Here is a 27452-nt window from a genome sequence, read left to right as displayed (position 1 = left end):
CCTGTGGCTAGTAGTCTAAATCGTAACCACTAGGTCACCAGGGCTCTTGTAGAAGCTGAAAGGGGGTGGGGGTGGCACTGAGAAGACGTACTGTCCCCTCAGCCCTTCTCTGGGCAGGGCAGGATGAGTGCTGGGGTGTGTGTGCTAGGTGATTTGGGGCAACCGTGAGCACGTTTCCTCTCCCGTTGTGGAGCAGCAATGCCAACCTTCTTCCTTGCCCTGCTGCCCCTGGTGAGGCTAGTGTCCTGTAGATTTGAGGTGGGGGCAGGGCTGGCACTCCCCGAGTTAAAAATCAGAGTTTAGCTTTGGTTTAGTCCACTTGGTGTCTGCGTCAACGACTGGGCTCTGCCGCGGCAGTGTGGATGCAGCTGGGGTTAACACCTCCGCAGAAAGCAAGGAGGCCAGTGTTCCAATCAAGCTTTATTTATAAAGGCAGGCAGTGGGCCGGGTTTGTCCTGCAAGCTGAAGGGGCCTGGGGTTACAGAGGACACAATGGAGAGGTTCATTCTGCAATCCCCTCCCGCCCTAAGAGGGAGCCCACCCAAGTTTCTCTTACAGGACGTTTACAGGAGGTGGGCACAAAGTCCACTAAGGGGAGAGAGACCCACGTCCTTAGTTGGAGTAAACAAACGCAGTAGTCCCTCCTTCAACCGAGACCGCCCCCTGCTGGAGGGACGTGCTCCGGAATGCCCTTTCCTTAGATCCGGGAATCTGCAGCCTATTCATTGCTCCCACTGGGGATGATTAGGGAGATGGGAACAAATGAATAAAGCAGAAAGCGGAGGGAAACATAAAGGGATGCTAATTCACTGCCACTGAGTCGAAGCCGACTCACAACGACCCTATAGGACAGGATAGAACTGCCCCTGTGGGTTTCGGAGACTAACTCTTTACGTGAGTAGAAAGCCCTGTCTTTCTCCCGAAAGGATGTCAGGCAGGTGTAAATAAATCTTGGCCACCTTTTTTTGGTTTGTTTTCAGGGTGGATAAAACTGAGTCACAACAAAAGGCTGGCCTGCTGGATTCTGGCTGTCACAGGCCAAGGTGGGACTACAGAGCCCAGCCCCTGTGCTGGGGAAAGGAGGGGGTGGGGGTGGAGCATGTGGAGAGTTCTCCATCCATCCTGACTTGAGTCAGTTAGTGAAGCATCTCTTGGCAAGTAGTCAGTTGACTTGCTACCTCCAGGGACCAACTGGAAATAAGGAAATTAGAAGGCACTGCATATTATCACGGGGACAAGAGATGCGCATCTACAAGGGTTTCTAAGTATCTCAAGGGCACTCTTGTGAGACGCGCTAGGACTGGGAGCCTCACAAGCGTCCAGGAAGAGATGGTTAAATGTTGGTCTGTTATACCAGTGGTATACCAGTGGTACACAAGGTGGTGCCTGTTCTGCTCAGAGGGTCATTCCCTTTCAATCCCCTGGAGTCCCCCTCAACTGTCCCTTCCCCACTCTGTCCTCATGCTTTTGTGTGTGCCGGCGAGACCTGGCTGGGGACCCGAGAAAGGCTGAGCATTCCCATGGAGGAGGCTGGATAGCCGAGAGATTCCTCTCTTAGAACATATGCAGTTCAGTGTCTAGGGAGCCCTGGTGCTGTGGTGGGGCAGAAGCTTTGAGGTTGGCAGTTTGAGCCCAGCGGCTGCTCTGAGGAGAAAAAGATGAGGTTGTTAGCTCATGTAAAAAGCTTCCATTTCAGAAAGGCCAGCAACGGTTCTGCTCAGTCCTGTGGGGTCACGATGACCTGGGACTGACTCGATGGCCCTGGCCTTTTAGGATTAGACCACATGACTTTCTCCTAATGACCGCTCCGCCACTTCACCAGCAAGCCAAAGAAACAGCCCCACAGAAACCCGGTCTGCCCACATGAACGTAACTCCCTACAGAATGGTTTCAAATTCCAGGCACTTTATTCCTTGCTGCTTTTCCCGGTCCCAGGACAATTTCACACTGTCTTCCACCGTCTCCACCGGGCTCCGGGTGTTGCGGCAGCGGTCCCGCTCAGCACTACCTACGCCAGCGCTGCTGCTCTTGGGAGACAGAGAGAGAGGAGAGGTCAGGGTCCTGGAGGCTTCCAGCTCTTCCCTCCACACATCGGCTGGCTCGGCTTTTGTCCCTTTGGAAATAAGAGTCTGGGGCACTGTGAGAAAGGAGCCCTGGGGGCACTGACGGGCCAGCGTCGGGTTGCTAACCGCAAGGTTGGCGTTTCAAACCCACCAGCTGCCCCAAAGGAGAAAGGTGAGGCTGGCCGCTCCCCCAAAGACTGAACAGTTGAGGAAACCCTCTATGGGGCTCCTGGGAGTCAGAATTGCCTTGGTGGCAGCTCTACCTTATCCTATAGCAGTGGTTCTCAACCTTCCTGATGCCGTGACCCTTTCATACAGTTCCTCATGTGGTGACCCCGTGTGGGCGTGTCTGCATGTGGGCAGACCTGCCTGGAGACGGATAGAGGAGTGGTGGCTCAGTTCCTGAGACCATCGGAAATATGGTCTTAGGTGACTCCTGTGAACGGGTCGTTTGACCGACCCCCAAAGGGGTCGCGACCCCCAGGTTGAGAACCGCTGTCCTATAGGGTCACTATGAGTCACAAATGCCGCTGTGGCGATGGACTTGGCTAAGAAAGCCCTTTGGTAATACTGTATTTAAAACATTTAAACCAGCGGGACTGTGGGAACCTTCACAGAGAAACCGAATCCGGGTATTTTCCTGGTGATAAGTCTTGGAGCAAGCTGAAGATTCATCACCAAAAGGGTTTTGTTTTTCAACAGCAAAAGTAGATTCAGCTTAGACCCCTGGGTGTAAGGCAGGGGTCTACAGCTCCTCCTGAGTGGTGGAGGGCAGGGTTCAAAGGCAGGAATGAAGCAGGTATGGAGGGGACAAACCCTGACCTGCCAGTAGGCAGAGAGTTTTCAAGCTGGAACCCACCCCAGCCAGATCGCCAGGGACAATGGAGGCATGTCGCAGACCCAAGTCAAGTCTTACACTGGCTGGTATAACCAGAACCGACAATAAAGAACCCGGGCCCAGAGCCCCTGGCCACAGCCGGCCCATAGGGGTGCCCAGCTTACTGAGGTGCCGGAGGCTCCAGCTGCACCAGAGGACAAGGGAGCCCGAGAAGAGCACGGTGATGCCGGCCATGCTGCTGCGCTGCACGGTGCCGCTGCACCGCGTCCACCCTGCGGGAGAGACAAGTCCATGCCCGAGACCCAGGCCACTGGGAGATGGGCTGCCAGCCACAGCCTGCAGGTCCTTCTGGTGTGTCATGTAAGGAGCTGGGGCAGACACACACACACATACACACACACTCTCGAGGTCCTTCCAGTGTGTCATGTAAGGAGCTGGGGCAGACACACACACGGAGACGGGACTGCCAGCCACAGCCTCCAGGCCCTTCTGGTGTGTCATGTAAGGAGCTGAGGCAGACACACACACACACACACACACACACACACTCTCTCTCTCTCTCTCATCCAGCCACTGCAGCGGGCCCTGGGTCACGGCGAGTTGGAAGTGCCTGGAGCTTTTCTTGCCTGCGGCCACTGCAGGGGTCCCGGTGCTCACCGTGTCACTTAAAATGCCTGAGACTCTCCGGTTAGGGGGACAGAGGGGCTCGGGCTCCAGTGTCCCCCGGGGGTTTAAATGGGTGCTCCTAATGCTGGAGCTGGCCGAGGTGGCAGCGCCAGTGGTGGACTGCCCTGTTCACACCCATGCTGCCCAAGGGCTGAGCATAGACACAGGGGGCTTCGGAGAGTTCGAGAGGCCCATTGTCTTCTTCTTCCATTTGCCCACCCACTTTTGGGAGCATCTGTTTTCAAAGGCTAGATCCAGAAGACCACAACTGGGCACAGTTGGGATGACTAGCCGGTTCTGAGCGGAGCGGTGGGGGGTGGGGATAGCTGGGCAGGAAGAGCGGCACAGCTGGCCAATGTGGGATTTAGGGTGTGGTGGCTTTGGAGTGAGGCAGGTCAACATCGTGGGCCAGGGAGAGGGAGACAGGTGGGGGTCAGGGTTGGGGGGCGGGGATGAGCCATAAGACAGCTGTCTCAGGAACAGTAGCTGCTATTCTATCACTCCTGGTACGTCCTAGGATGCCAGCCGAGAAGCAGACAAGCAGAAGACGAGGTGGGCCCCACAGCTTCCAGTCTCAGGAGCACGAGAAACACAACAGCCAACGCGCCAGCCTCACCTTTCTGCAGGGCTCCCAAGAGCCTCAGGAGGGAGTCGGGGGCTGACGGCCAGGTCGGGGGTCCCCAGATGCTTGGGTCAATCGGACGGCTTTCCAACAACGGAACTAGGATTCCAAACAGAAGTCACTGTATCAGCACACCCCTGTCCCCAACGCCCAGGGCTAACGGTCCCCAGGCTTTGGGGAGAGGAGGGCGCAGAAGTTTTGCTCTGTATTGACTCATCCCCAGTCCCTCAAAGGTCTGGGAAAGCTGAGGGAGCCCCTGGGAAGCAAGAACGAGACACATTTGAATGCTACCAGTCAACAGGACCCATGCTAAGGACTTGTTACCTGCTAGACGTGTTAGCCAGAAGCAGACTGCCGACTGCTACAGTATCAACCACTGCTGCAGTATCAGACGATGGTGCCGGGGAAGGACATGCAACAGACCCCAGACAGGCCTGCTAGGAGAATGACCGAATCTGTCTTGGCAAGATCATGGCCAGGGGACGCTCACTAGGAGAGAAGGTGGCGGGGCTTCGTCTCCCCCGTCTGGGCCGGGTTCGTCAGGAGGGACCGTTCTCTGGAAGGAGGTCCTGCCTGACACAATGGAGGGTCAGCAGCAATAGCAGCTGCAAACAGAAACCACCGGGAGGATGGCGCAGAAGTGGGAGTGTCTCCTTCTGCCCTGAGGGGGACCCCTGAGTCCCAACATTGCGACGGTTCATCACGGGTCTGGAGGTTGATCCTGACTCACAGCAACCTCAAAGGACTGGGTAGAACTGCCCCCTCCACTCCCACCCCCGGTGTATGTGTTGTTTTGGGAGGGGCGTGCATGTGGACTGGCTGAAGGTTTGTTCACAAAGCAGAGCATCTGTTTTGTCAATAGTTCTGCACGTTTCGTTACGCCTCATTCCCTGCAGGGCCCTCAATGCGCGGTTATGGACCCTGCTTCCTCCTGCACTTCCGGTTTCTAGCCCCCTCCTGCCCGGCTCTGTCCTTGGACCGGTGTTGCCTGGCTGATTATGCTGATGGGGGTGAGTGAGCACAGTGCCAGACCTGCAGGTGTCGACGCAGGCCCCGCGGGTCTCTGGGCCGTCATGGCGATGGGAGCAGGCGGCTGGCTGGTCTTTCTCCTGTGCAGGTGTTCGGTGGGCTCCCTACACGCCCAGCCCCCCATCACTAGCAGGCCCCTCTCCCAGGAGCCTTGGTGGGGTCGTGGGTTCCGAGTTGGGCTGCTAACCCCATGGCCAGCAGTTCAAACCCACCAGCCAATCCGAGGGAGAAAGACGAGGCTTTTCCTCTCCCAAGATTGGCGGTCTGGGAAACCCACAGGGCAGCCTGCTCTTCCTATAGGGTTGCCGGGTCGGAATCGCCTCGATGGCAGGGCGTGGAGAATCTTACTTTTTTTCCAAGAAAGGATTGGGTAAGTGCTGGACTGCCACCTGTGAGGTAGCAAGCTGGAAATACGAGTCCTGGTGGCATGGTTGGTGACCACCTGGGCTGCTAGCACAAGACCGGCCGTCCGGTCCCACAGGCATGCCCTCGGGGCCCTGGTGCTGCAGTGGAATGCGAGTCGGGCAGGTAACCACAAGTTAGGAGTCAGAAACCACCAGCAGCTCCACGTGACAATGATGAAGCTACGTGTACCTTACTGGCTACACCAGGGGTCCTCAAACTAGGCCCGCGGGCCACATGCGGCCCGCTGGGTGTTTTTGGCCCATTTGCTTTTTTACTTCAAAATAAGATATGTGCAGTGTGCATAGGAATTTGCTCATAGTTTTTTTTAAAAACTATAGTCCGGCCCTCCAACGGGTCTGAGGGATAGTGAACTGGCCCCTGGTTTGAAAAGTTTGAGGACCCCTGGCGCTACACCAAGCAGACGTGGAGGATGGGTTTGGCAGGCAGGTGGGTGTTGCGGACACTACCCACGTGACCGCCAGGGAGTCCCACGACCAGAGAGCCACGCGGCTTCTGAGACATGCGCTGTGAGTGTGTGGAACTCCTGTTTCTTCTCGGGAAGAGTGTGCAGGAGCCAACAGGGAAGGGCAGTCACGGGAACACGACGGGGACCTGCCTTCTCGACAGGGACGGCTCCCCAGCCCGCCGCTTCTTATCAGCCGAGTCTGTTGATTTCCCACCACTGTCACTGGCTAGAACCGCCCCTGTGGGTTCCTGAATGCTAACTCTTACGGGAGTAGAAAGCCTCATCTTTCGCCAACAGAGCGGCTGTACCGCCAAGGCTCCTAGGGGAGTGGCTGGTGGGTTTGAATGTCCAGTCTTGTGACCAACAGCCCAATGAGTAGCCAACAGACCACCAGGACTCCGGTTTCCGGCTATCTGGCCAAACACCGCAGCAGACCCTGAGCTGGCATCACCTTGGCAGCCTAAGGTCTGCCGCAGGAGGGTGCTACAGGTTTCAGACAGGGCCTTGCCTGCTGCCTAGACCCCAGTTCCTGGGTAATCCCCGCTCCCGGAACTGCTGATGGTGACAGGCCTCTGCTAGCTCATCTCCCACCGTCCTGCACCGGCCGGCGGGAAGGCCTTCCCTTTCAGGCCCAGCCGAGATGGTTAACCTCCATGCTCTGCACACCTCAGCCTCCCAGGGCCTGTGCCTGGTCTACTGTGTTCTGTCCGTGCCCAGGCCTAGGCCTTGACTTACCTCTGGGCCTTTGCCTGCAGGGGCCTCACAGGCCGTTTCTCTGAAATACAACCCCTTGGTCTACACCTCCGGAAAACTGGGGCCCAGCCTGGCTCACTGCATGCACCTGCTCATGTCCAATCCGAGTGTTTGGAGCCCCTGGCCCAGCCTTTGCCCCAGCTCACCGCTGGAGACTTATTATGGGGTGTGTTTAAACAGAACGCTGTCACGTCAATTCCAACACGGGGCCCTGTCGGGCAGGGTCCCACAGGGTTTACAAGGCTGGAAAGCTTGACAGGAGCAGCGCCACCCCCTGCCATCCATCAAGTCCACTCTGGCTCAGTGACCCTGGAGGACAGAGTGGAACTGCTCCTTTGGGTTTCCAAGACGCCGAGTCTTTCTGGGAGCAGACAGCCTCAGCTTTCTCCCCAGGAGCTACTTGACTGGCAGGCCATATGCTTAATCCCTGGCACCACCACGGCTCCCTGTGTGTGGTTAGCCGTGCGGAGACCTCACTACCACCCGGGCTTCAAGCGATGCTGTGTTTCCTGCGATGGGGTCTGATGAGAGCCGGGTGAGCAGTGTCTACCTGTTTCCCAGGTGCAAACCTCTTCTGAGCTCCTGTAGGTCTCCCTAGGAGCCCTGATGGTATGGTGGGTCAGCAGTTCGACACCACCCTCCACTGCGCAGGAGAAAGACAAAGCCTTCTACTCCAGGAGAAAGTTAGGCTCAGAAACCCCTAGGGGCAGAACTACCCTGTCCTATAGGGTCTCCGAGTCAGAACTGCCTCGATGGTGGTGAGATTTTGTTTTGGGGGAGGCTTCCTGCCCAAACGAGTCTGAAAACACCAAAGAACATTAGCCTCTTCTGCGATGTGGTGAGATCTAGAAGCGCCAAGTAAGCAGTGTTGGTGCCAGGACAGTCAGCACTGCCCGGCAACAACATAGGTTCTAGCTCGATTCTGAGCCACCTTATCATGGGAGGAAAGCCGGGACACCCCCCTCCCCTCCTGCCCCCTAAACCTCACCCGTTATACTAGACCTCACAGGCCCAAGGGCGACGGCAGCCCGCACGCACAGGTGCGGCTAGAAACCGTACGAGAATCCAGAGGGCCCTGTCCAGGGAGGCCAACCACCTTCACACAGCTCAGCAGGAGCGCCCAACAAGACCGGGAAATCCCTCAGTGACCGGCTGTCCATCCCCACGGCAGGAGGAATAGAAGCCTCTCCCTTCTCCAGAGGCAGGTGGGGGTCTCAAATTGCCGAAAGGGACAACTCACACCACCACCAAGGCTCCTTGGAAGAAAAGGAGGTTCCTGGAAATGATGGTCAGGAACTTCCTGGTTCCTGACGGGGAGCCCCCTCCGCGACTTCCGAGGAGCACCCGAGACAGCCTAGAGAAGCCGGAGCCCCGTCACGCAGGCTTCTCTCCAAGGGCTCCTCCTCACTGCCTCGCTCATGTCTCGGGCCCCACTGCGGACTCCGCCCAGTTGCTTGGACACCCTATTCTGGGGCCCTCAACTGTAGCCTGAGGAGCCCTGGTGGCGGAGTAGTTACGAGTTGGGCTGCTAACCGCAAGGTCACCAGTTAGAAACCACCCTCCACTCCAAGTGCGAACAGTCTTGGAAATTCACTGGGTCAGGGACCCTGCCCCACAGGGTCGCTACGAGTCAGCAGGACTCCAGGGCCGAGACTGAGAAGCTCTACCCTGTCCACGCCCCTCCTCCCGGGCCAGCTGCCCTTGTCTTGCTATACCCACATCCTCAGTGTGGCCAGCACCCACTGGACTTCCTATCCAGTATAGCCCTGACGGAACTCCATGCAAGGCACTTGTTCTCCTTGTGTGGATCTATGCCCCGAGAGTCTGTACGGCCTGAATATCCATCTAATGTCTACCAACCACGTCTCTTTCCACTGTGGATACTCCCTGCTCACCCCCGACTGCTGGAAAGGGAGAGCAGGAAACCACGGCTTGTATCTCTGGGGCACAAGGCCAGGCCTTCAGAACAACAGCCTATCCAGGGCCCAGATCCCCTCGGGGAGGAGCAGTTAAACAAGGGTGGGCAGCAGTGCCAAAGGCATTGGGTGCTCTGGACTCATCCCAAAGGCACAGGGTGCTCTGGATGGGCAGACTGGCCCTCTGGCATGAGCTGCTTACCTTGGGAGTGCCCTTCTCTCGTGGGAATGCGGAGCCAAGGCTTCTGGGCCGCCACTTTCCAATACTGGGGCTTCTCTGGCAATACCCCGAGTCCCAGGTAGCCGGGGTAGAGCTCGGGAAACCACTCCAGCCCCACGGAGCTGGGAGCTGTCTTGGTGGCAGTGGCAGCAGGATTGGGGAAGGGAGCAGGGCGCATGTGATGCCAGGCTGCACTGTGAGGCTGCTGGTGTCCAGCGGGTATTGCTTGGTGTCCAGTGGGGACTGCTTGGGCCTGGCAGGTGGCTCTGGGTCCCCCTGAGGGCAGTGCTTTGCTCAGCGTGAATGGCGGTGCACCGGCTCTCTCTCCTTGGAGACAGGTGCCAACCAGCGAGGCCAGACTCGGGTTCCTTGACGGTGACACGGCAAGGGTCCCGGTCCGAGTTGCTCCCCTCACGGTGGACAGGCTGAAAGAGGGGCCCGAGGCTTGCGGCTGCTTCTCTGTGGCTGAACTGCCGGCCCTGGGACCCCTGGAGCCACTGCTCCGGAGAGACCACGCCCTCACTTCCCTCGGGGATGGGCAGCTCTCGGCCTGGGCTCTGCACCCATGGGCCTCCAGCCCAAGGACAAGTCCTTCCTCCTTCCTGCCGCTCACAGCCACGACCTCCTCACTTCCCTCCGCTCGGACTCTACCTCCTGGGTGGACGCCGAGGCCGGCCAGGAGTGGGCCTGTGTTCTTCCCCTGAGCTGTAGGCCTTCTTCCATCACTGGGGATTTCCGAAGGGCCATGTAGGGGCTCGGGGACTCTAACCCCAGGGCTGAGGTTTGGGGCTGAGCTCTGATCACCATGAGCGACGACGTTTGATGGTTTGAATGGGAACTCCTGACTTGGGAGATAAGCTTTGTCTGACTTGAGATGAGCAGGGGGGGCCTGCACACCCCCTGGGAAGCCTGTAAAGAATGTTCTCCCCCCATCTGGGGAGGAGGCTTTCCCGGGACTAACCGGAAGTGGTGCACGCGTTTCTGAAGGAAGCTGTCTGCCGTCCCCTGATTCAGGCCCACAGCCTGCAAGTTCTTTTTGGGAAGACGTGATCCCCATTGCACACACGTGTGCCTTGGTTTCACTCTGGAGAGGACTGCTTGGTGTGATGCTGTTTGGTATTTTGGGGGCATGGAGACCCAGGCTCTTGATGTGTTTATCTGCTCCTTTCTGACTGGTCTTTTCTGCAGCTCTTGGTGGGAGGGTCTTCATGACCCCTCCTGGTCCCTTTCTTATCAGGGGACTCATTCTTCCCTGGTCCTCTCTGTCCCAGCGGGTGTCCTCCGTGTTCCTGGTGAGCTTGGCAGGCCCTTTCTTTCTGCTGGCCTGCGAGAGCCTGTCTCCCTTGAACCAACAGACCTGCGGGGCGGCAGGTGTGGGCAGCCCTCGCATCTTGCAGTGGGGCAGATGGGATTTCAGCCGCTTAAATGGCTTCTGACAGTGGGGACACAGCTCCATCGTGGGCGGGGTGCTGCTCATCCTCCTCCTAGAAAAGACAAGCGTGAGGTCAGCAGGAACACGGACTCTGGGCCACGACGGTCTTTGGTGCCCGCCAGGCCACAGCAGGGCAGCATTCGTGCCTACCTGATACACTCCCTCCCTCGGGGCAGTAACGTAGCGAAGTCCCCTCGTTTCTTCACCGGAGCAGGAAACGGAGGATGGGGGTTGGATTTGGAAGACAGACATTCCCGGGCCATTATGTGGTCTGCATGTCTCACACCTTAAAAGTTTTCTGAGGGCTGAAAGGTGACAATGGGAGTTTTCGAGCACGGCAGCTCGCTCCTTACGGGATTTTTTTTCGTCTGTCAGGTTGTGTGGAGAGGTGCTCTCCCACGAAGGAATATGTGCAGAGGCAGCGAGTGCCTCAGAACTGTGGCTGGGCATCACGTGTTTGGATCTATATCGTCTGCGGGAACATGTGTCCCGATGGACTCTGTGGTGGGGTAGGTGGGATGAGGCACCACTATAGCCACATCGGAACACTGTCCCTTCCCAATGACACACCAAACTCCATGACGCATAGCGGCCCCACCGGGTGGGGAAGAACTGCCCCCGTGAGTTTCTGAGACTGTAACTCTACGAGAGTAGAAAGCCTCGGCTTTCTCCCGAGGAGCAGCTCGCGGTTTTGAACTGCTGACCTTGCAGTGAGCAGCCCCACTCGTAACTGCTTATGCCACGATGACACACACACGGGAGGCAGGAAAATACCGAGAAGCCCAGAGACAAAAGTTTCACACAGTCACTCTTCCAGAAGACACCATCTCATGCAATAACCTCTGAACCCAGCAACCTGTCACCTGTCAGAAGATGTGGCGTGACTGGTCCCTGCCCTGAAGGCCTCCCGAGAGTCTCCTGAGGTGGAAACGACGTACGTGATATTTACACGTACCACAGGTTACAGGTTAGAAAGGAGATGTCCAGGTCAAAGGACAGCAGGCTAATTAATAAATCAAGAGTCAGGAAAAGATGTTCACAGACTAGCCAGGATAAAATGCTCACCATTGAAAAAATCATAGTAGTAAAAGTTTATAGCAAGTCAACTTTAGACGTGCTGTCAGGAGACCAGTCCCTAGAGAAGGGCATCATGCATGGTGAGGTGGAGGGGCAGCGCACACAAAAAATGAAGGCCCTCGGTGAGATGGACACACAGAGGCTGCAACAATTGTGAGGATGATGCAGGACCTGGAGGGAGCGTCCCTGTTGCGCACAGGGAGGCGGGGAGTCAGGACCAATTAGCTGACTTCTAACGATATCCTAGAGACAATCGTGAAAATCCTTAACCACGCACATGCACACGGACCCGAACACAGCTTTTAAGGACAGGATGGCGAGGAACAAAAAGCTAGGGCCAGGACTTGAGGCTGTGGATTCAGAGCCGTGCTTTTCTAACTGGGGACACAGAGGAGACATCGGGGTCCATGAAAAGATTAGAACTGCCATTTAGAGTTACTGTTTTAAAAACGAGACAGGAAGCTCTATCTGCTTGACTTCAGCACACCCGTACTGCAGTACACAGCCACACCAGGGGGCTTTCAGAAGCTGATGGGAACATGCCAGTATCTTTTCATCCCACAGGCTTTTTGAAAGCCCCTGTATGTACCCCCACACCAAACTGTCACCAAGTCCATTCCGACTCATCTCGAGTATGTAGGATGGAGCAGAACTGCCCCCATGTGGTTTCTAAGGCTGTCGATCTTTACGGGAGCAGAATGCCACACTTTTCTCCCATGAAGTGGCGGGCGTCCTTGCAGTCAAACACTTCACCACTGTGCCACAGTGGTTCCTGTTTCTCATACACAGGACCTAAGACATATGCACAGTGTACCAACAAGGAGCCCTGGCGACTTGGGAGTTAAGTGATGGCTTGCTGATTGGTCCATCCATCAGTCACCCCGAGGGAAAAAGACTGCAGCCGCCTGCCACTGTCAATATTACGGTCCTGGAAACCATGTGGGGCTGTTCTATTCTGCTGCTGTGTTTGGATTTCTGGAGTGTACAAATAACCCACCCCTTCAGAGGGCATGGTGTGTTTGGGCTTCCATGGTGCCAGAAGGCTTGGTGTCTGGGTTTCTAGGGCACACGGAGAAGTAAACACATCCACAGGGTCCCGTTTCTAAAGGGTAGTCTGGGGAAGCACGTGGCTTACAGACAACATTGTTCCATTTTTATCTTTGTGGGATCCACTCAACTCGTGATTTGTACCTCTTGCCTCTTAAGGCAGGATCACAAGATGTTTAATCCCAAAGCTGAGCAGCAAGTTCATCCCTGGTTCGCATTTCATCAGCTTCCTCTAAGTCCCCGAGGGCAGGCATCGCTGTTGTCTTTAGCTCGGCTGTATTCTGAAATCCTAGCACTGGGCCCGGTGTACTGTCTTTGTGGAATGAATTCTTTCTCTAGACATAAAGACACAAATGCACCGTGAGTGTAAATGTCTTCCCACTACTACATAGCTAAAAAAAAAAAAAAAAAAATCAAGACCATGAAACTAGGAATGAAGTAAGTAAATAGACACAATCTCAGTTAAACTGTTTCTCATCTCAACTAACCCATTTTAGTCTCCAGGCAGTCAGGCAAAAACAGATCTGTATTCCCTGCCAATTGATCTGGCAGTATCTGTGCTTACTTTTTGTTGTTGTTGCAGGGAACCCATTTAATAGTGAGATGGAAGAAGGTATGCCTCATGCCTACAAAAAGACACCCCCCCCGACCCTGGCCCATGAGCTTTGGATTAACAAGACCCTTTTGAGTTTGGTAGCACCCTTTTCCCTTTACAGGACCCCATACCACACTTAGACTCACTAGAAAGATTTCGTAACAGTGGTAACACATGCCCAACTGCTTCCTTACCCCGCCTCCTCTAAGCCACTACGGCCATTGAATGGATCCCAACTCATGACGCCTATACTACACAGGATTTCCAAGGCTGTCAATCTTTACCAGAGCCGAGAGCCCTAGCTTTCTCCCATGGGGCGGCTGGTGGGATTGAACCGCAGACCTTGCAGTTAGCAGCCTAGCTTTCAGTGCCCCCACCAGGGCTCCCCCGAGGAGGCTAAATGTGGCAGCAGTTTCCCTGGACTCCCGTACTTCACGATCAGCTTCCTGGTGGCCGAAGGAAACCGCATTTCAATGTCAGCCTGTGTAAGACGATTGGACGAGGACGGACAGAGCTTGCGCACGCACACAGTACATGCAGCAGACGTAGCGAGGCACGGAGTCAAATACACGTGACCCGCGCCGTCTGCAGGCACTTTCCCGAGATGGCCTGGAGAGCAAGGTTCTGACCTGGCCGGACACAGGTCCAGCTTCTACTGAGCTCGGCCGCCGCCTTCCACGACCTTGGCCAGGTTCCACCCACTGCCTTACTTTCCCTGAAAGCTGTCCCGCTGGCTCCTGCAGGGCGGACGGAGACCGTCGGGGCTCAGCCCAGGCCCCGGGACAGTCTCCCGCAGGCCTCTTGAGACTCACGCCACAGCGGTGGCCTCAAATCAACAAGTGATGCTCCAGGCAGTGCGCGAGATCAGACGCTCTGGGAAGTCACGCGAGCCCCTTCCCAACTCCCGGTCCCAGGACCTTCAGGAGGCTGTCTCTACAACTGCCTGACCGCTCTCGGCTCCATTTTTTTGAAAGTTAACTCACAAATCCTACTTCAGATATTTGTACCAGAGGACTACGACGAGATGTAATTTCATTTAAACCCGGCTTGACTTTCCTACGGCTCACTTCAGCTACGAACAGGCGAAAGCTCGGGTCAGCCCTCATGAGGCCCACTGTCCCAGAAGTCCCCGGTCGCTCTGAGCCCGCCTCTTCCGGTGGGCGTGGTTACCGGTCGGCGCGGCCGGGCCCTCTCCACTGCGCAACCGCGAGAGGGCGGGACCACGGCGGCGGCGACATGGGGGGGCGCGGAGGAGACGCCGGAAGTAGCGGTGGTACGGGTCCGACGGAGGGGTACTCACCACCGGCTGGGTCCACCCGAGCGGCGGCCAGGGCCAAGGCCCGAGGGGGTGGGCGTGGCGGCCGCCGAAGCGCCACATCCTCGGTTCCGTCTTCTCGCGGAGCGGCGCCGGGGCGGCGCTCCCCTCCACCAGCTGCCATGAGCGAGCGCCTCCGCCCCAGGTGGGTGAGAAGGGACCCTCTTCCTCTCTAGTCCCTTGCCGGGAGATCTGGGGGGACCGAGCCGCGGGGGCGCGCGAAGCGGGGGTCCGAGCGGGCGGGGGCCCTGCCGAGGTCCATCTGGGGCGCCCTGCAGTCGGGTGGAGGAGGGGAGAGCGCGATGCCTGGTCGTTGGTAGCTGGACCCGGGGGCCGGCTGGAGGAGTGACTCTCCACGGTCCTGAGCGCTCTCATCAGGTTGTCCCCCTCGCCTTTCCCCCTCAGGACGGGGTCTGGACGGTCCTGGGAGAGAGTGAGTGGCACTCAGGATTCCCTGCCCTATATTTAGGAGCGTGGGGGGATGGGCGGCCTCTTGGGGAAGGAGCCCTTTTGGGCGCCCGGGAGGGGCTGGGGCTGGGACCTGGCGTCTCCCCGGGGTCAGAAAGCGGTCTGGGGCTTAACCCAGCAGCCCCAGGATGAGGTGAACTCCAAAAACTTGTGCCTGGAAGCACTGCGCCCAGGAGGGCTGCTGACCAGAGTGGGTCGTGCAGCATGAAGAACGGGCGGAATTCTAAACTGTTTGGGCTCGGAGCCGTTTGGCTCAGGAGCGGGAGGTCGGATGGTAGCCGGGATTCACCACCCTTCCACGGAGCGTGGACACCTGACACCGACAGGTTTATCGTTGACTGGGGGGCTGGGTAGGGGGCCCCCCGAGGTCAGCTGGCATGTCTTCTTTTCTCCCGCCCGCTGTTTTCCTCGGTAAGAAAGTGGGCGTGTGAAAGTTGACATTGGGGACCCCAGTTAGAAGAGGATCTATTTAAAATGAGAAAACCCCCTTGTGGAATTGGAAGTGAAAGCCTGTTTATCCGAAAGCCCAGCCCCTGTATTACCCTGATAAACTGACCATCTCCCCATGCACACCGCCCTTTCTTTTCTTCCGTAATAATGAGGCTCAGTGCGGCACCCTGGTCAGTAGTTTGAAACTACCAGCCTCATAGCGTGCGAGAGAGGCGGCTTTCTATGCCAGTAAAAAGTTGTTAGGCACCATCGAGTTGGTTCCAACACATAGCGACCCTGTGCACAGCAGAACGAAGCATGTCCTGTCCTGCACCGTCCTCACAAGGGTTCCTATGCCCATTGATGCAGCCACTGTGTCCATCCCTCTCAGAGACGGCCTTCCTCTTCTTCACGGCCCCTCCACTTTACCAAACATGCTGCCCTTCTCCAGGAACCAGCCTCTCCTGACCATGTGTCCAAAGTTTGTGAGACGACGTCTTCCCATCTTTGCCTCTAAGGGGTACTCCAGCTTTCCTTCTAAATACAGTCCATGGACGTTCAATACTCTTCTCCAGCACCACCGTTCAAGTGCATTGATTTTTCTTCGGTCTTCCTTATTCAGTGCCAGGCTTGGAAACCCCGTGAGTTGGAACGGGCTCCGTGGCAGCGAGTTGCTTTGGTCTGAGCGAGGCTTCGGCACACAGGTTGTCTTGGGAGAGGACACTGGGTCGTCAGCCCATTGGTTCTGAGTGTGATTGGAAGTCTCGCCGTGACAATTCTGCCCTGGACAGAGTTCATCTAGGGGATTGAGATTCGGGAAGGCGCCCTGAGGTTCTATGATTGCACACTAAGAACTTAGGGGTTCCCCCAGCGGGTGCACCCTAGTGGATGGGGGGGGGGGTATAAAGTCTCTACTTGTTTGGAAAAGAAGGTTGGACCAAATTTGAAATGAAGGGCCCTGGTACCAACATGCTTTTGGAGTTAGGGACAGGATCTTTAGGGGTAGTAAGCCTGATTTGGCTGTGTCTCTGTGTTTGTAGCTGTGCGTGTGTTTTCTGCCAAATCTACTGCTTTGATGCTACTTTGTGGTGTCTGAAAAAAGTCGGAATGTTTCCTCAGTGGGAAAAAGGCTTTCTATTCCTGTCAGAAACCCTATAGGATTGCTGTCATCTAAGTGAACTTGATGGCAGTGAGGTGGTGTTTGTTTTTGTTTTTTTACACTTGATCTTAGCCAAAAGGCCGAGAAGCAATTGTTTTTGTTTTTTTTTAAACTAACCCAGATCTGTACACTAACTGGAGCCCAGGTAGTGAAGTGGGATACACATTGGACTGCATCTTGAAGGTCAGCAGTTTGAAACCATCAGGTGCTCAGAGGGAGAAAGAGGAGGCTTTCTACTCCCCAAAAGAGTTCTAGTTTGGGGAACCCATAGAATCAGTCCTATGCTGTCCTATAGGGTCACTATATATATTTTTAGGACACAAATAGTGTCTTTCTGCTGGTAGCACAAACCTTTTATCTAGCACACAATCAGATTATCTTGTTACTGGCAATGTTTTCATGTAAAGAAGTTTGATGGGGGCAGGCTCTGCCCACTTCCCTTTTCTCCCAGGGTCCCCCGGGCAGGTGGGGCAGCTCCAGCAGTCTTAGTCTCTGAAGGTCTCCTCGCTTGGCCTGGGTCTGTCTCCTCTATGTGCATTTGGAGAACTGGCTAAGATAGTGGTGCCTCCCCTTCCCCCTGCCAGTTGTTAGGGTGGCCAGAGGGCTGGGTGTGTGGCAAGGTCGCCCCTGCCTTAATCAGCTATAGCAGGTCCTCCTCCCTCAGGCCTCACGTGGCTCTACCTGTGTGTTGTTCTCTTTCACCAAGAGAAAAAGGTTCTGTCACTTCAGAAAAGAGATTGGAAACTCCTGGTGCTCAGGCCCTGGGATAGGAAGATGATAGCAAGATGGGCAAGAAGTGAAATTGGGGAAAGGAATGAAGCCAGCCTTCCTTGGAAGGCCCCCATGCCAACCACTCTGTAGCCAGATGGCCGCGGGAGAAGGTCTAATCATGCCAAGGCTGCCTGCTGAAATTATAACCTGGACTGAGACATTTATGTCAACAGCTGTCATCTGACTGATTGTACTGATAGGGTTGAGGCTGATGGCTGTAGCCTGGCCAATTATTAACAATGTTTTGAGAGAAGACTCTTTCAAGGACAGAATCTGCAGAACCCAAAGAAAAGCAGAATGCAGAGCCAGGTAGGGCTCATTCGGGACCCAGCACCATCCAGAGGCGAGGGCCAGCCACCATCAGCCACAGTGCAGGTTCTCGGGCAGCAAGAGACAGACCCGGGCTAGGAGGCACTGCTTGTGATTCCCATCCTTAACACCACCACCCCGCCCCAATAGTTGAGATCCTCAAAACCAGTCCATTCGTTCCTTTCTTTAAAACTGTGGGACCTCCTCAGTAAAGCCCTGTGATAGCGCGAATGGTCTCCACGTGCTGTGCCTAACTAAAACGTTGCTGGTTCCAGTCCACTCGGTGGTGCTTTAGAAGAGAGGGCTGGCAGTTACCCTCTGAAACCGGAGCCGTCGAAAGCCCTGTGGAGCACACTTCCACCCTGATGTGCGGGGGTCTCCCGGGGCACAGTTCGACTCAGTAATGACATCTGGGTTTGCTCTGATTTTAGCCTCCCTGACATTGGTGTTCTGGTCACATGAAACTGCTCCCCCTCATAAATGAGGAAGTTGGCATTTTAGGTGGCATGTTGGTTACTGTTGGGCTGCTAACCAACCGCATGGCCAGTAGTTCAAAACCACCAGCCACCCACTCCTCAGGAGCAAGACGAGGCTTTCTGCACCCGTGACGAGTTACAGTCTCGGAAATCCACAGGGGCAGTTCTCTACCTGGTTCTGTGGGAACCCCATCAGTTGGATTTGACTCTGAGAGTGTGTTTTTTTTATTTGGTCAGGCTTGTAAGTTTGGCTCGGTGACGGTCCCAAACGTGACAGCGGTTGGGAGGATGGCCCAGGGCCACGCGGTGTTACGTTTTGTCGTAGACAGGGTTGCTGTGAGTCAGAACCTGCTGGACGTCAGCTCACAAGACTCGGCAGCCCACAGCCCCACCAGCATTTGGCTGTGGGGGACAGCACACTGCCACGGGATGGGATGTTCCACGGTGGCTGTGGGGAGGTGCGTGGCTTTTATGTGGTTATTCTTGCCGTGATCTGACAACTCCCACCAAGTGATTGGGTGAGACTGTGCAAATGAGGCGCTTGGGACCCACCAAGGAATGAGAGGGGTTCTAATGTAAGACCCCTGCGTACCAGCCTCCGAGGGCAGGACCATACAAGTCAGGGGGTTGGCTCCTTGTATTATCCTGCTAAGCTTGCAAAGAGGCAGGAAAGAGGGGCTTTGTTATCCACAAGACCAAACAATGAGAGCGAGCGCATTCTTTGAGCCAGGCTCCTGGGCACAGGAGACAGGGAGAGGGTAAGGTGAGAGCAGACAGCCAGAGAGCAGCAGTGGAACCAGGAGAGCGGCGCGGTGGCCAGCAGGCTCCTGGCCCAGGGAGCAAGAGAGTGGAGCGTCTGGGCTTCCTGATCCGGGCAGTGGCTGCGCCTCAGGCTGGAAGGTTGAGCAGTGACATGGCAGGCACAGCTGAGCAGGGACTGTCCAGACCCAGGAACCATATCTTGAGTCGTTTTTGATCCTGAAGTGCCCCTTCAACGTCTTACTGCCCCCGATGTCCCTGGAGAAGGACATCCTGGCTTGGTAAGGTGGAGGGGCAGTGCAAAAGAGGAAGGCTTGATGGGATGGACTGACTCAGTGGCGGCGTGTGAGGATGGCACAGGACTGTTACACACCAGGTCTTGGTGCGGCACAACCAGTCCACCGGCCTCTCACAGCAACAGTAGCAAGTACTTCCCTGATAAGCCGTGTCAGCAAAGATGGTCTCACCAAGCCGGGAAGCAGATTGCTGGGGAGGGCCAGCCTGGTGAAAAGGTTGGACCGTGGGGGTGGGGGTGGGCCGACTCCGCCTGGTAGGACTCAGCCCAGGGTGACTCACTCTTCCCCTTAGGAAGTTAAAAGCGGTCATAACTGGGCCGTGGCTATGGTGGCCGTCTGGGCCCCTGCACACTTTGCTTTGCTGTTGGAGCCTGGTCCTTGAGGGGCTCTCTGATCACATTAGGGTGAAATTAACAGTGCCCTGGTCCTTGTGATCACTACCCATCCATTTAATGATTAATAAAACATGGTGCTCATAGCATTTCTAGCCTCCAAGGACTTGAAAATAAAGTGTAGGTGAGATCTCATCTCCTAGGGGAGAGGCTGGGAGCAGAAATGCTGATCTCATCTAATAAACAACTGAGTTTGGCTGAGGACACAGTAAATGGCGGAGCCTGTCACACGCCGGCTAAAGCTGTATCAGAACCACATGTGCCCGTTGCTTCCCTGGGTCCCAGCCCAAACTAGGATCTGTGGCACATCAGAGAAGCTGACTGGGAACGGGTGGCCTGGTGCCCGAGTCGATACGCAGACCTGAAGGAAGAAAGACCCATGGGTTGAAGGAAGGACCTGTTGCCCAGGTTGCTAAGTGCTCTCTGTTCAAAGCCCTGCCCACTTCCCTGTTAATAATAATTAAGCATTTTAGCTCCGACTAGACCAGGGGTTCTCCACCTTCCTCAGGCCGCGGCCCTTTCATACAGCTCCTCATGTGGTGGTGACCCCCCAGCCCTGAAATTATTTTGGTTGCTACTTCATCACTGTCATTTTGCTACTGTTATGAATCGGGCGACCCCTGTGGAAGGGTTGTTCGCCCCCAGGTTGAGAACCGCTGGGCTAGACAGTTGAGCTTTGGATGTTTTCTAAGCATCACTGCTATTGCTGTGTCCTAGCACCTGTGAAGCTAGTGCTGTCCAGGGAGACTTTTAACACATGCTGTGTAGTGCCCTACCCGGAGCCCTGGGGACACAGTGGGTTCCAAGGTGGGCTGCTCACCCAACTGCAAGGTCAGCAGTTCGCAACCACCAGCCACTCTTAGGGAGAATGGTGAGGCTTTCTACTCCCATTAAGAGTGACAGTCTTGGAAACCCACAGGGGCAGTTCTACCCGGTCCTATTAAGGATCTCCGTGACGGAATCCACCCCCTTCCTGAGGCTCTCACATGGGCCTTTCGTCGCACACACCTGTGACTGCAGTCCACTGAGGAAAGGCTGCAGCTTTTCTTCCATGGCAGACTCTTGAGGACCTTGTGCTGGAATCTCAAAGTTGCCGCCCAACCACAGAGCCAGACCACAGTGTCTCGCGGACAATGGATGGCGCGGGTGGCCCAGAGCAGCCTTGGCAGTGTTTGTACTGGGAAATCACACCAACCAGAGCCCTTGTGGTTGCTGAGTGTGACAGCTCGGGAATAGTCGGGATACATGGAGCCCACAGGCAAGAGGCTCCTTAGGAACACTGGGTGATGGATCTAGAGGTGTCTGGGAGCAGCCACGCTCTCTCAATGACGGAAGGAAGGTTAGGTAGCCTGGAACTGCCAGTCGGAGAAGGGCAGGCAGTGAACGCCCGAAGGACGCTGTCTTGTGTCTCGCTGATGATGCGCATAGGTGTCTGACAGTGTGGATCCTAACACACTATGGCTGGTGTGGCCACAAGTGGGAATTCCCGGACCCTTGCATATGCTCATGTGGAACCTGTGCATAGACCCACGAGGCAGTTGTTGGGGCTAGAGGATACAACAAGGATTAAAATCAGGAAGGGTGTGTGTGAAGCTTGTATCCTTTTGCCACTGACTCAGTAACAAAGACTTTCTCAAGCAAGCATGTATGAGAACACAGCGCTTACCTCCGAATGGTGCTAGCCAACATAGTGCACTCCTGTGCTAGTCTTTTGCGGGAGCTCAACTTTGAGTCCCACCTTCCTGATGCCGTGGCCCTTTCATACAGCTCCTCATGTGGTGGGGGACCCCCAACCATCACATTATTTTTGTTGCTACTTCATAACTAGAATTTTGCTACTGTTATGAATCAGGCCCCCAAAGGGGTAGCGACCCACAGGTTGAGAACCACTGCCCTAGCACATGCACGCTCTGCATGGAATTGTTTTGAGATAGACAATTTACTGAAGTGCTTCCCTTTAGACTCAAGGGCTTTACAAGGCACTTGAAGTGGATAATGCAGTGGGTTTCATTTACAGAGGGAAACATTTTAAAGGTAAAACTAGGTTTGTAATAACCCAGAAGTCTAGCTTTCTTTCTTTTTTTTTTAATCAGCCTGAACCAGATTAAAGATAAGCAGGTGGCTAGATGTGGTGTGTGACAGAGGAGCCCTGGTGGCCTTATGCGCTACTGTTGGACTGCTAACCTCAGAGTCAGCAGTTTGAAACAGCCACTCCTCCTGGGGAAAATGAGGCTTTTAGCTCCTGTAAAAATGTACAGCCGTGAAAACCTGCAGGGGCACGTTGACTCCATCCGGCAGAGTGGCTGTGACTCAGAATTGACTTGACGGCAGGGAGTCTGAGTTTGAATTCAGCCCGTATGCTGAGCACGTAATCCAAGCAGCTGGACTCTGGGAAGCAGACCAGGGCGTCAGGGTTGGAGATGCGCCTAACAACCTGTGATCTGCAGATGACACACCCTTGTTTGCTGAGAGCCAAAGGGGACTCGGAGCACGCACTGACGAAGATCAGAGATGGCAGCCTTCAGTGGGCTTACACTTCTCATGAAGAAAACACTCCTCACAGCTGGAGAGTAATAGACGCCACGATATATGGAGCGAAACGGGCCGTGGTCAGAGGTTTCGCTTTTCTTGGGTCCACAATCAAAGTTCACGGAAGCCACACTCAGGAAATCAGTGGGTGGACTGCCTTGGGCAGACCTGCTGCACAAGACCTCTTTAAAGTGTTACAGAGCAAAGAGGTCACTTTGAGGACTGTGATGGTTCAGGTTTATTGTGACAACCTGGCCGATAAACACGTGGGGTTAATTGAAGGGCAGAGAGATAAATGGCTCGGTGAGCCTCACCTTTCTGGTTCTTGGGTCTCTTGCTCTCTGATGGTCAGATCCGTGTGTGCAGCTGCCTTTGCCAGTTCTCTGCCTCAGCTGGCAAGGCTTACTGCCTGCAAGACATCCCTGAGGAGAAGCCACATGGACCTACCCCGATGCAGCCCTGGGTGCTGGAGCAGCCGAGTGGAGACCCCTGCCAGTGCTGAGATGTTTACATGCTCACTGATTCGGGCTTTCCTCCTGCATCCCGCGTCATTGCATGTGTTTTGCAAGTTTGAGGAGGGCTTTGTAGATGAGTGTTGGACATTTGGGTGAATGACGGGCGTATGGGCTTGGACTGGACGGGGTTGGGATGCTTTCTGAATGTCCACTTACCTTTTCTATAGAACTCTCGTATATACATGTGTGTGTCTGTGGATTTGTTTCTCTAGTCTACCCAGACTAACACAAGGACTAAGATGCACCTGGCTCAAGCCGTAGTCCTGTCAGTGGCTCCACGTGCGTGTGAAAGTTGGCCGTTGGATACGGAAGAACAAAGAAGAGCCACTGTGTTTGGATGATGGTGCAGGCGAAGAGTCGTGAGCGTGCAGGGGCTGCCGGAGGACAAACAAACAGGCAGCAGGCTCCTCTACAGGGAGACGATGAGACGTTGTCTCATGTGCTTTGGACGTGTGATCACGAGAGATCAGCCCCTGGTCCAGTAAAGGTTCAGTGGGCCAGAGGAAGGACATTCAGATGGACAGGAACAGTGGCTGTTGAGTGGCCCCCAGTTGCAACCATCGTAGTGTTTCAGACAGTCTGTTGGACGTGGGCTCACTAAGAATTGGAGCTGACGTGACGGCCAGAGCAATAGTCTGACTGCTGAGTGTTTAACCTCCTGCTGCTCTTACTGTCTGCCAGAGGCCTCTGAAATCTCCAAGCTTCTCCTAAAAATGCTCCTCAAAGGCCTCCCTACTGCTGCTGTCTGCCGTCTTGGCCGTCTGTGTGCGTCTGTGCCAAGCAATAGTGCGCTTGGGGCTCGGAGGCCTGGGAGAGGTACAGTTTTCTCCCACCGTCTTTCCCACAAGCCTGTTGGAGCCGCCTCCTGTGCGCTTTGATACATTGTTTATTACAGTGTGGTTGTTTACTTTGTGTTTGTTTTCCCCTGTGGTCTGGTTTCAGGAAAAGGAGAAGGAATGGCGGCGAGGAGGACAGCCACCTTCCCCCCCAGACCAAAAGGAGCAGCCGGAACCCCGTCCTTCAAGACTCCTGGGATACAGAGGTAGGGCAGGGGCCGGGCAGGCCCCACCCGCATTCGTTGCTTGAGCTAGGTCCAGTCCCCTTCTGCCGTGCAGCGGAGAGAAAGGCATTCCAAGGATAAATAAAAAGCCAGCTTGATGAGTATTCTGTCTGTCTGGGTCCTGCCCCGTCACACCGGACAAGCTTGCACATAGCCAGACAGCCAGCAGCCTGCCCCAGAGTGTGGAGCGGGGTCTGACTCGTGGTGACTCTGCAGAGGGCTTCCAGGGAGTTGGTGCCTTTGAACCTTCTGTCAGCCACCCAGCACTTCACCATGGTGCCTCCCACAACCTCCTGCCACCAAGTTGATTGTGCTGCTGGTGGCCTTGGGTGGGGTATTGGAGACGTCACTTTCTGGGAGCACACAGCCTCATCTTTGTTCCGCCGAGGAGCAGTGGGTGGGGTTTAAGTGCTGACCCCTGGTTCACGTCCAGCGTCAAACCCACACTGCCACCAGGGCACCTTTATTCATAAACTCACTGCCATCGAGTCTGTTCGCACCCACAGTGACCCTCCAGGCCAGGGTCGAGCCCCCCTGTGGGTTTCTGAGGCTGTGACTACTTAGGGATTGGAAGCCTTGTCTTTCTCCCGTCCGTGGCTGGTGGTTTCCACCTGCTGGCCTTCCAGTCAGCAGCCCAGCACCCACCCCTGACCTCACCAGGGCTGCTTCCTTTACCCACTCTCACCCCAAGTCTGTGTCTGTTAGAGGTTTCCTGGGCCTTTGTGAAAACCTTTCTTAAACCCCTATTTGATATTCCAGAAACCAACTTGGCAATTAAGCAAATCATCCTGTTTCTTGGAGGCAAGTGTATTGCTTAACCTTCCAGCTACAGATATATAATGGCCGTATTTGCAACCCACTGTGAGGCCCGTTCACCTTTCATGGTTATTCTAAAGAGAGCTGCTGTGAAGTGGGGTTGCGGGACTCCCCATTTTTGGTTTTTCAGTGGGTACTTTCGAACACATGCAGGACGAGTGCAGATTAGAACCCTCTCACCTGGAGGTCCCCGCCCTGTCTGATCTAGCTACCCAGCCTTTCTACACGTCCTGTTTAGTGCTCACTGGGGGGGCCTCAGGGAGGGCACAAAGGCCAAAGATAAGAGGCTTCCTTAAGGAATGGTAGGCAGAGGCTGTGAACTGCCACTCTTTGGGGTCCCAGGACATCCTGGGAAGGAGTTTGCAGCTGGCCTCAGGCAGCACTGTGCCTGCGAGCCATTCCTGCTGATTGGTGTGTACAGGGATGCAGCAGCGGGTTCTGTGGCAACCTCACTCTGTGGTCAGTAACCTCCTAGCCTCTCCCTGTCCTTCATGCCCATTAGCAGCGACACACCCTTGTCGTCCTCACCTTCCCTGGTTTAAAGGCAGACCTTTCCGTTCGTTTGCAGAAGTTTTGGGGTTTTTGGGTTTTGTTCCTGCTGTTTGTAGAAAATGGCCTTCACCCACTCTCTAAAGCCGCGGCCTTGGGGTCACAGAAGCAAGTTGATGGATAGGAGGACTCGGTTCATGGATCTTGTTGGGACTCGCCCAGAGGAACCTTGCCTCTGAGCCACACTGTCCTCACTCATGAAAGGATGGACTAGGTTCTCTCTTCTCTGCCGTAATTACGGGCATTCTCTTTTCAGCGAGGGAACCTGAGGTCCCAGCCGTGCATTTCAGCCTGGCTCACTGAATAGGGACCCGTCTGGGCATGAGCCTGCACCGTGCTGGGCCCCCCAGTGAACGGTACTCCCAGTGTGGGGGGCTGGGCCGAGGGCCCAGGGGAGCTCGAGGCCAGGCAAAAGAAACCAGCCGTCCACATGGAAAGTCGCTCAGCCATCAAGCTGATTCTGGCTCAGAGCCCCCTCCCTGTAGGACCGCGTAGCACTGCCCAGGGGGTTCCCAGGCTGACACCTGCACTTCACACAGACGAAGACTTGCTCCTTGAGAGCCTCTGGTGGGTGCAGATTGCCAGCCCTCTGCTAGCAGCCCAAGCCTTCCCCTTGTGCCGCCGGGAGGCCGGCCATCCTGGAGTAGACACTTGTGTTCATGAAGCAGACATGTGTTTAAGGCGCTCTGGTTTCTTTCTGATATGGGGTATAAAAGAAATCCGTAAAATATTACCAGATGAATATCTTTATATATTGTTGGGCCAACAGCAAGATATAAGAACCAATTTTTTTGTGTGTCTCTGCTAATATATGTAATAGGATTTTTTTTTTTCACTTTCATAGGGGAGGAATTTAGTTTTTAAGAGAGACTTCAAATTGTTAGCTTAGAATTTGTTTCCAGAAACTACATTTCCCCCCAACCAAGTGCACTAATGTTGGCTAGCCTGGTGAGTACGGCTTGGGGGCTGTGCTGCGGCACTCGGCCATGCTGGCGAGGCTCGGCCGGGCCTGTGAAATGGGACATCGTGTGCTTCCTTTCCCCAGGGCAGTTAGGGAGACAGAAGCCTGGCACCTTTGGTGTCTTTTCTCATCCGGTTTTGTGTCGGGCTGTTATCCCTACTTGCCAGAGTGAAAACCGGGGCCAGTGGGGTGGGGAGCAGCTTCAGTCACAGGGAGAGAGGATGTGGTGGTGCTTCTTCTCCGACTCCAGTGATCCCGTACAGAAATACCCCCGGGGGTGTCTGCAAACACGTGGATTCTCCCTGTGGGAGGCTAGATGTCTAGACGTGGACTGGCAGCTCGCAGGGAAGGGCCCTTCTCCCGGGTCCCAGCATCCCCTGGAGCTCTCTGTGGGTCGTGTGTCCGTCTCCCCCTGGGTCTAGGAAGTGCACAGCTCAGGGGCCCTGGGTGCAGAGGACACGCCTCACTCCTTGGCGCTGAGGTCCCCTAACTCCTCCTCTCCTTGAAGGGATCAGAGTGATACCTGACAGCTGCTCCTTGTCTTCTCCCCAGTAGATATGGGGTGAAAGAGGCAACCACAGTGGGGAGAACAACGTGGAGCTAAGGCCAAGGGCCTCCCCTGACGCAGCCTGGGTCTGGTTCCTGTCGGAACTGGGAGGAGCACCACTCTAATGTAATGATCCCAAAACTCCAAGGGCGGTATTAGTGTAGAGGTGTGGCAGAAAAGGAAATAACAATATAGAGGAGTCCATGTATCTTTAAAATCAGTATTCTGTAAAACTATAATTTTAAACTGATTAGAAGAAATTAGATGTTAGGTACCTCTAATTTGTATTTTACTTTACCTTTTTGATTTCTAAAAGGTGAACATTGATGACGATTTCGATAATTGGTGTAAGTTTCCTTGAAGGTTTTTTGAAGGCTTTTAAGTTTTTGCCTGCTCTCGTCAACTGCAAGCCCAGGCGGTGGTGGGTGCAGTCGAAGGGTTTGGGGGTAAAGCTCCTGTCCTGGGTAAAGCACCGAGGGTTGGGTGTTTAATCTACAATAAACGTATTAAGGTGGCAGAACAGCCCTTTCAAAGTGTCACTGGAAGCACAGGGGTAAAGAAAGCTCACTCCCCCAAGTGCTTGGAGTGCTGGAAACATAGGGAATTCAGTTCCTACATCCTCCTCTGAGCCCAACTAGTGGGTGAATTGGAGCAGGCATTGAATGTCAGAGAGTCAAGTGCTTGTCTTAGTCTGTGCATGTTTGTCTTGGCCCTTCTCTGTGGACACTTCCAAATTCACTGGAGTGTCATAAACAGGGCAGGTAACACCACCGCCATGGAGGGGGTCCTGCTCAGAGGGGCCCTGTTGGACAGGAGAACTGCCTGTGCGGATTTGAAACTATCACACCTTTTTTTATTAAATCACTTTATTGGGGGCTCAGACAACTCTTGTTACAGTCCACTGTGCCAAGCACATTTGTACATTTGTTGCCATCATCATTCTCAAAACATTTTCTTTCTACTTGAGCCCTT

At 55.0% G+C, this 27452-nt stretch overlaps 2 protein-coding genes across 8 annotated transcripts in view; one reads left to right on the top strand and one right to left on the bottom strand.

The window, feature by feature from the left end:
- Window positions 1–402: 402 nt before the first annotated feature.
- Window positions 403–14171, bottom strand: CUNH17orf80 (chromosome unknown C17orf80 homolog). Of its 7 annotated transcripts, none has more exons than XM_045299750.1 (7): window positions 14137–14171; window positions 12679–12869; window positions 10561–10715; window positions 8961–10462; window positions 4184–4288; window positions 3066–3173; window positions 403–2027 (listed from the first exon to the last, which is right to left on the bottom strand). In XM_045299750.1, exons 3-7 carry the CDS (start codon window positions 10671–10673, stop codon window positions 2005–2007), a joined length of 1851 nt encoding a protein of 616 aa, XP_045155685.1. In that variant the 5' UTR covers window positions 10674–10715; window positions 12679–12869; window positions 14137–14171; the 3' UTR covers window positions 403–2004. The 7 variants fall into 7 exon arrangements, with proteins under 7 accessions (XP_045155685.1, XP_045155683.1, XP_045155686.1 ...); XM_045299748.1 differs by lacking the exon at window positions 14137–14171 and adding an exon at window positions 13840–14006; XM_045299751.1 differs by lacking the exon at window positions 14137–14171 and adding an exon at window positions 13840–14006 and having other exon boundaries at window positions 403–2022.
- Window positions 14172–14365: 194 nt separating this feature from the next.
- Window positions 14366–27452, top strand: part of FAM104A (family with sequence similarity 104 member A) — a 19024-nt gene continuing 5937 nt past the window's right edge. Inside the window, exons 1-2 of the mRNA XM_004709168.2 lie at window positions 14366–14589; window positions 23490–23589. Of these exons, the coding sequence (XP_004709225.1) occupies window positions 14366–14589; window positions 23490–23589 (324 nt within the window). The remainder of the gene's footprint in view (window positions 14590–23489; window positions 23590–27452) is intronic.

This window comes from Echinops telfairi, unplaced genomic scaffold (genome assembly GCF_000313985.2).
Source record: "Echinops telfairi isolate 266 unplaced genomic scaffold, ASM31398v2 ScPeMD7_7458;HRSCAF=8496, whole genome shotgun sequence".
Lineage (NCBI taxonomy): Eukaryota > Metazoa > Chordata > Mammalia > Afrosoricida > Tenrecidae > Echinops > Echinops telfairi.
This window is presented reverse-complemented; position numbering and strand designations above follow the sequence as displayed.

Coding starts and splice junctions, on each gene's coding strand:
- CUNH17orf80 (XM_045299750.1), bottom strand. CDS start 10,673: ATGGCCCGGGAATGTCTGTCTTCCAAATCCAACCCCCATCCTCCGTTT. Junction 4,289..8,960: donor GAGAGAAGGGCACTCCCAAG/GTAAGCAGCTCA, acceptor TTGGAATCCTAG/TTCCGTTGTTGGAAAGCCGT. Junction 3,174..4,183: donor CTTGGGAGCCCTGCAGAAAG/GTGAGGCTGGCG, acceptor TCTCTCCCGCAG/GGTGGACGCGGTGCAGCGGC.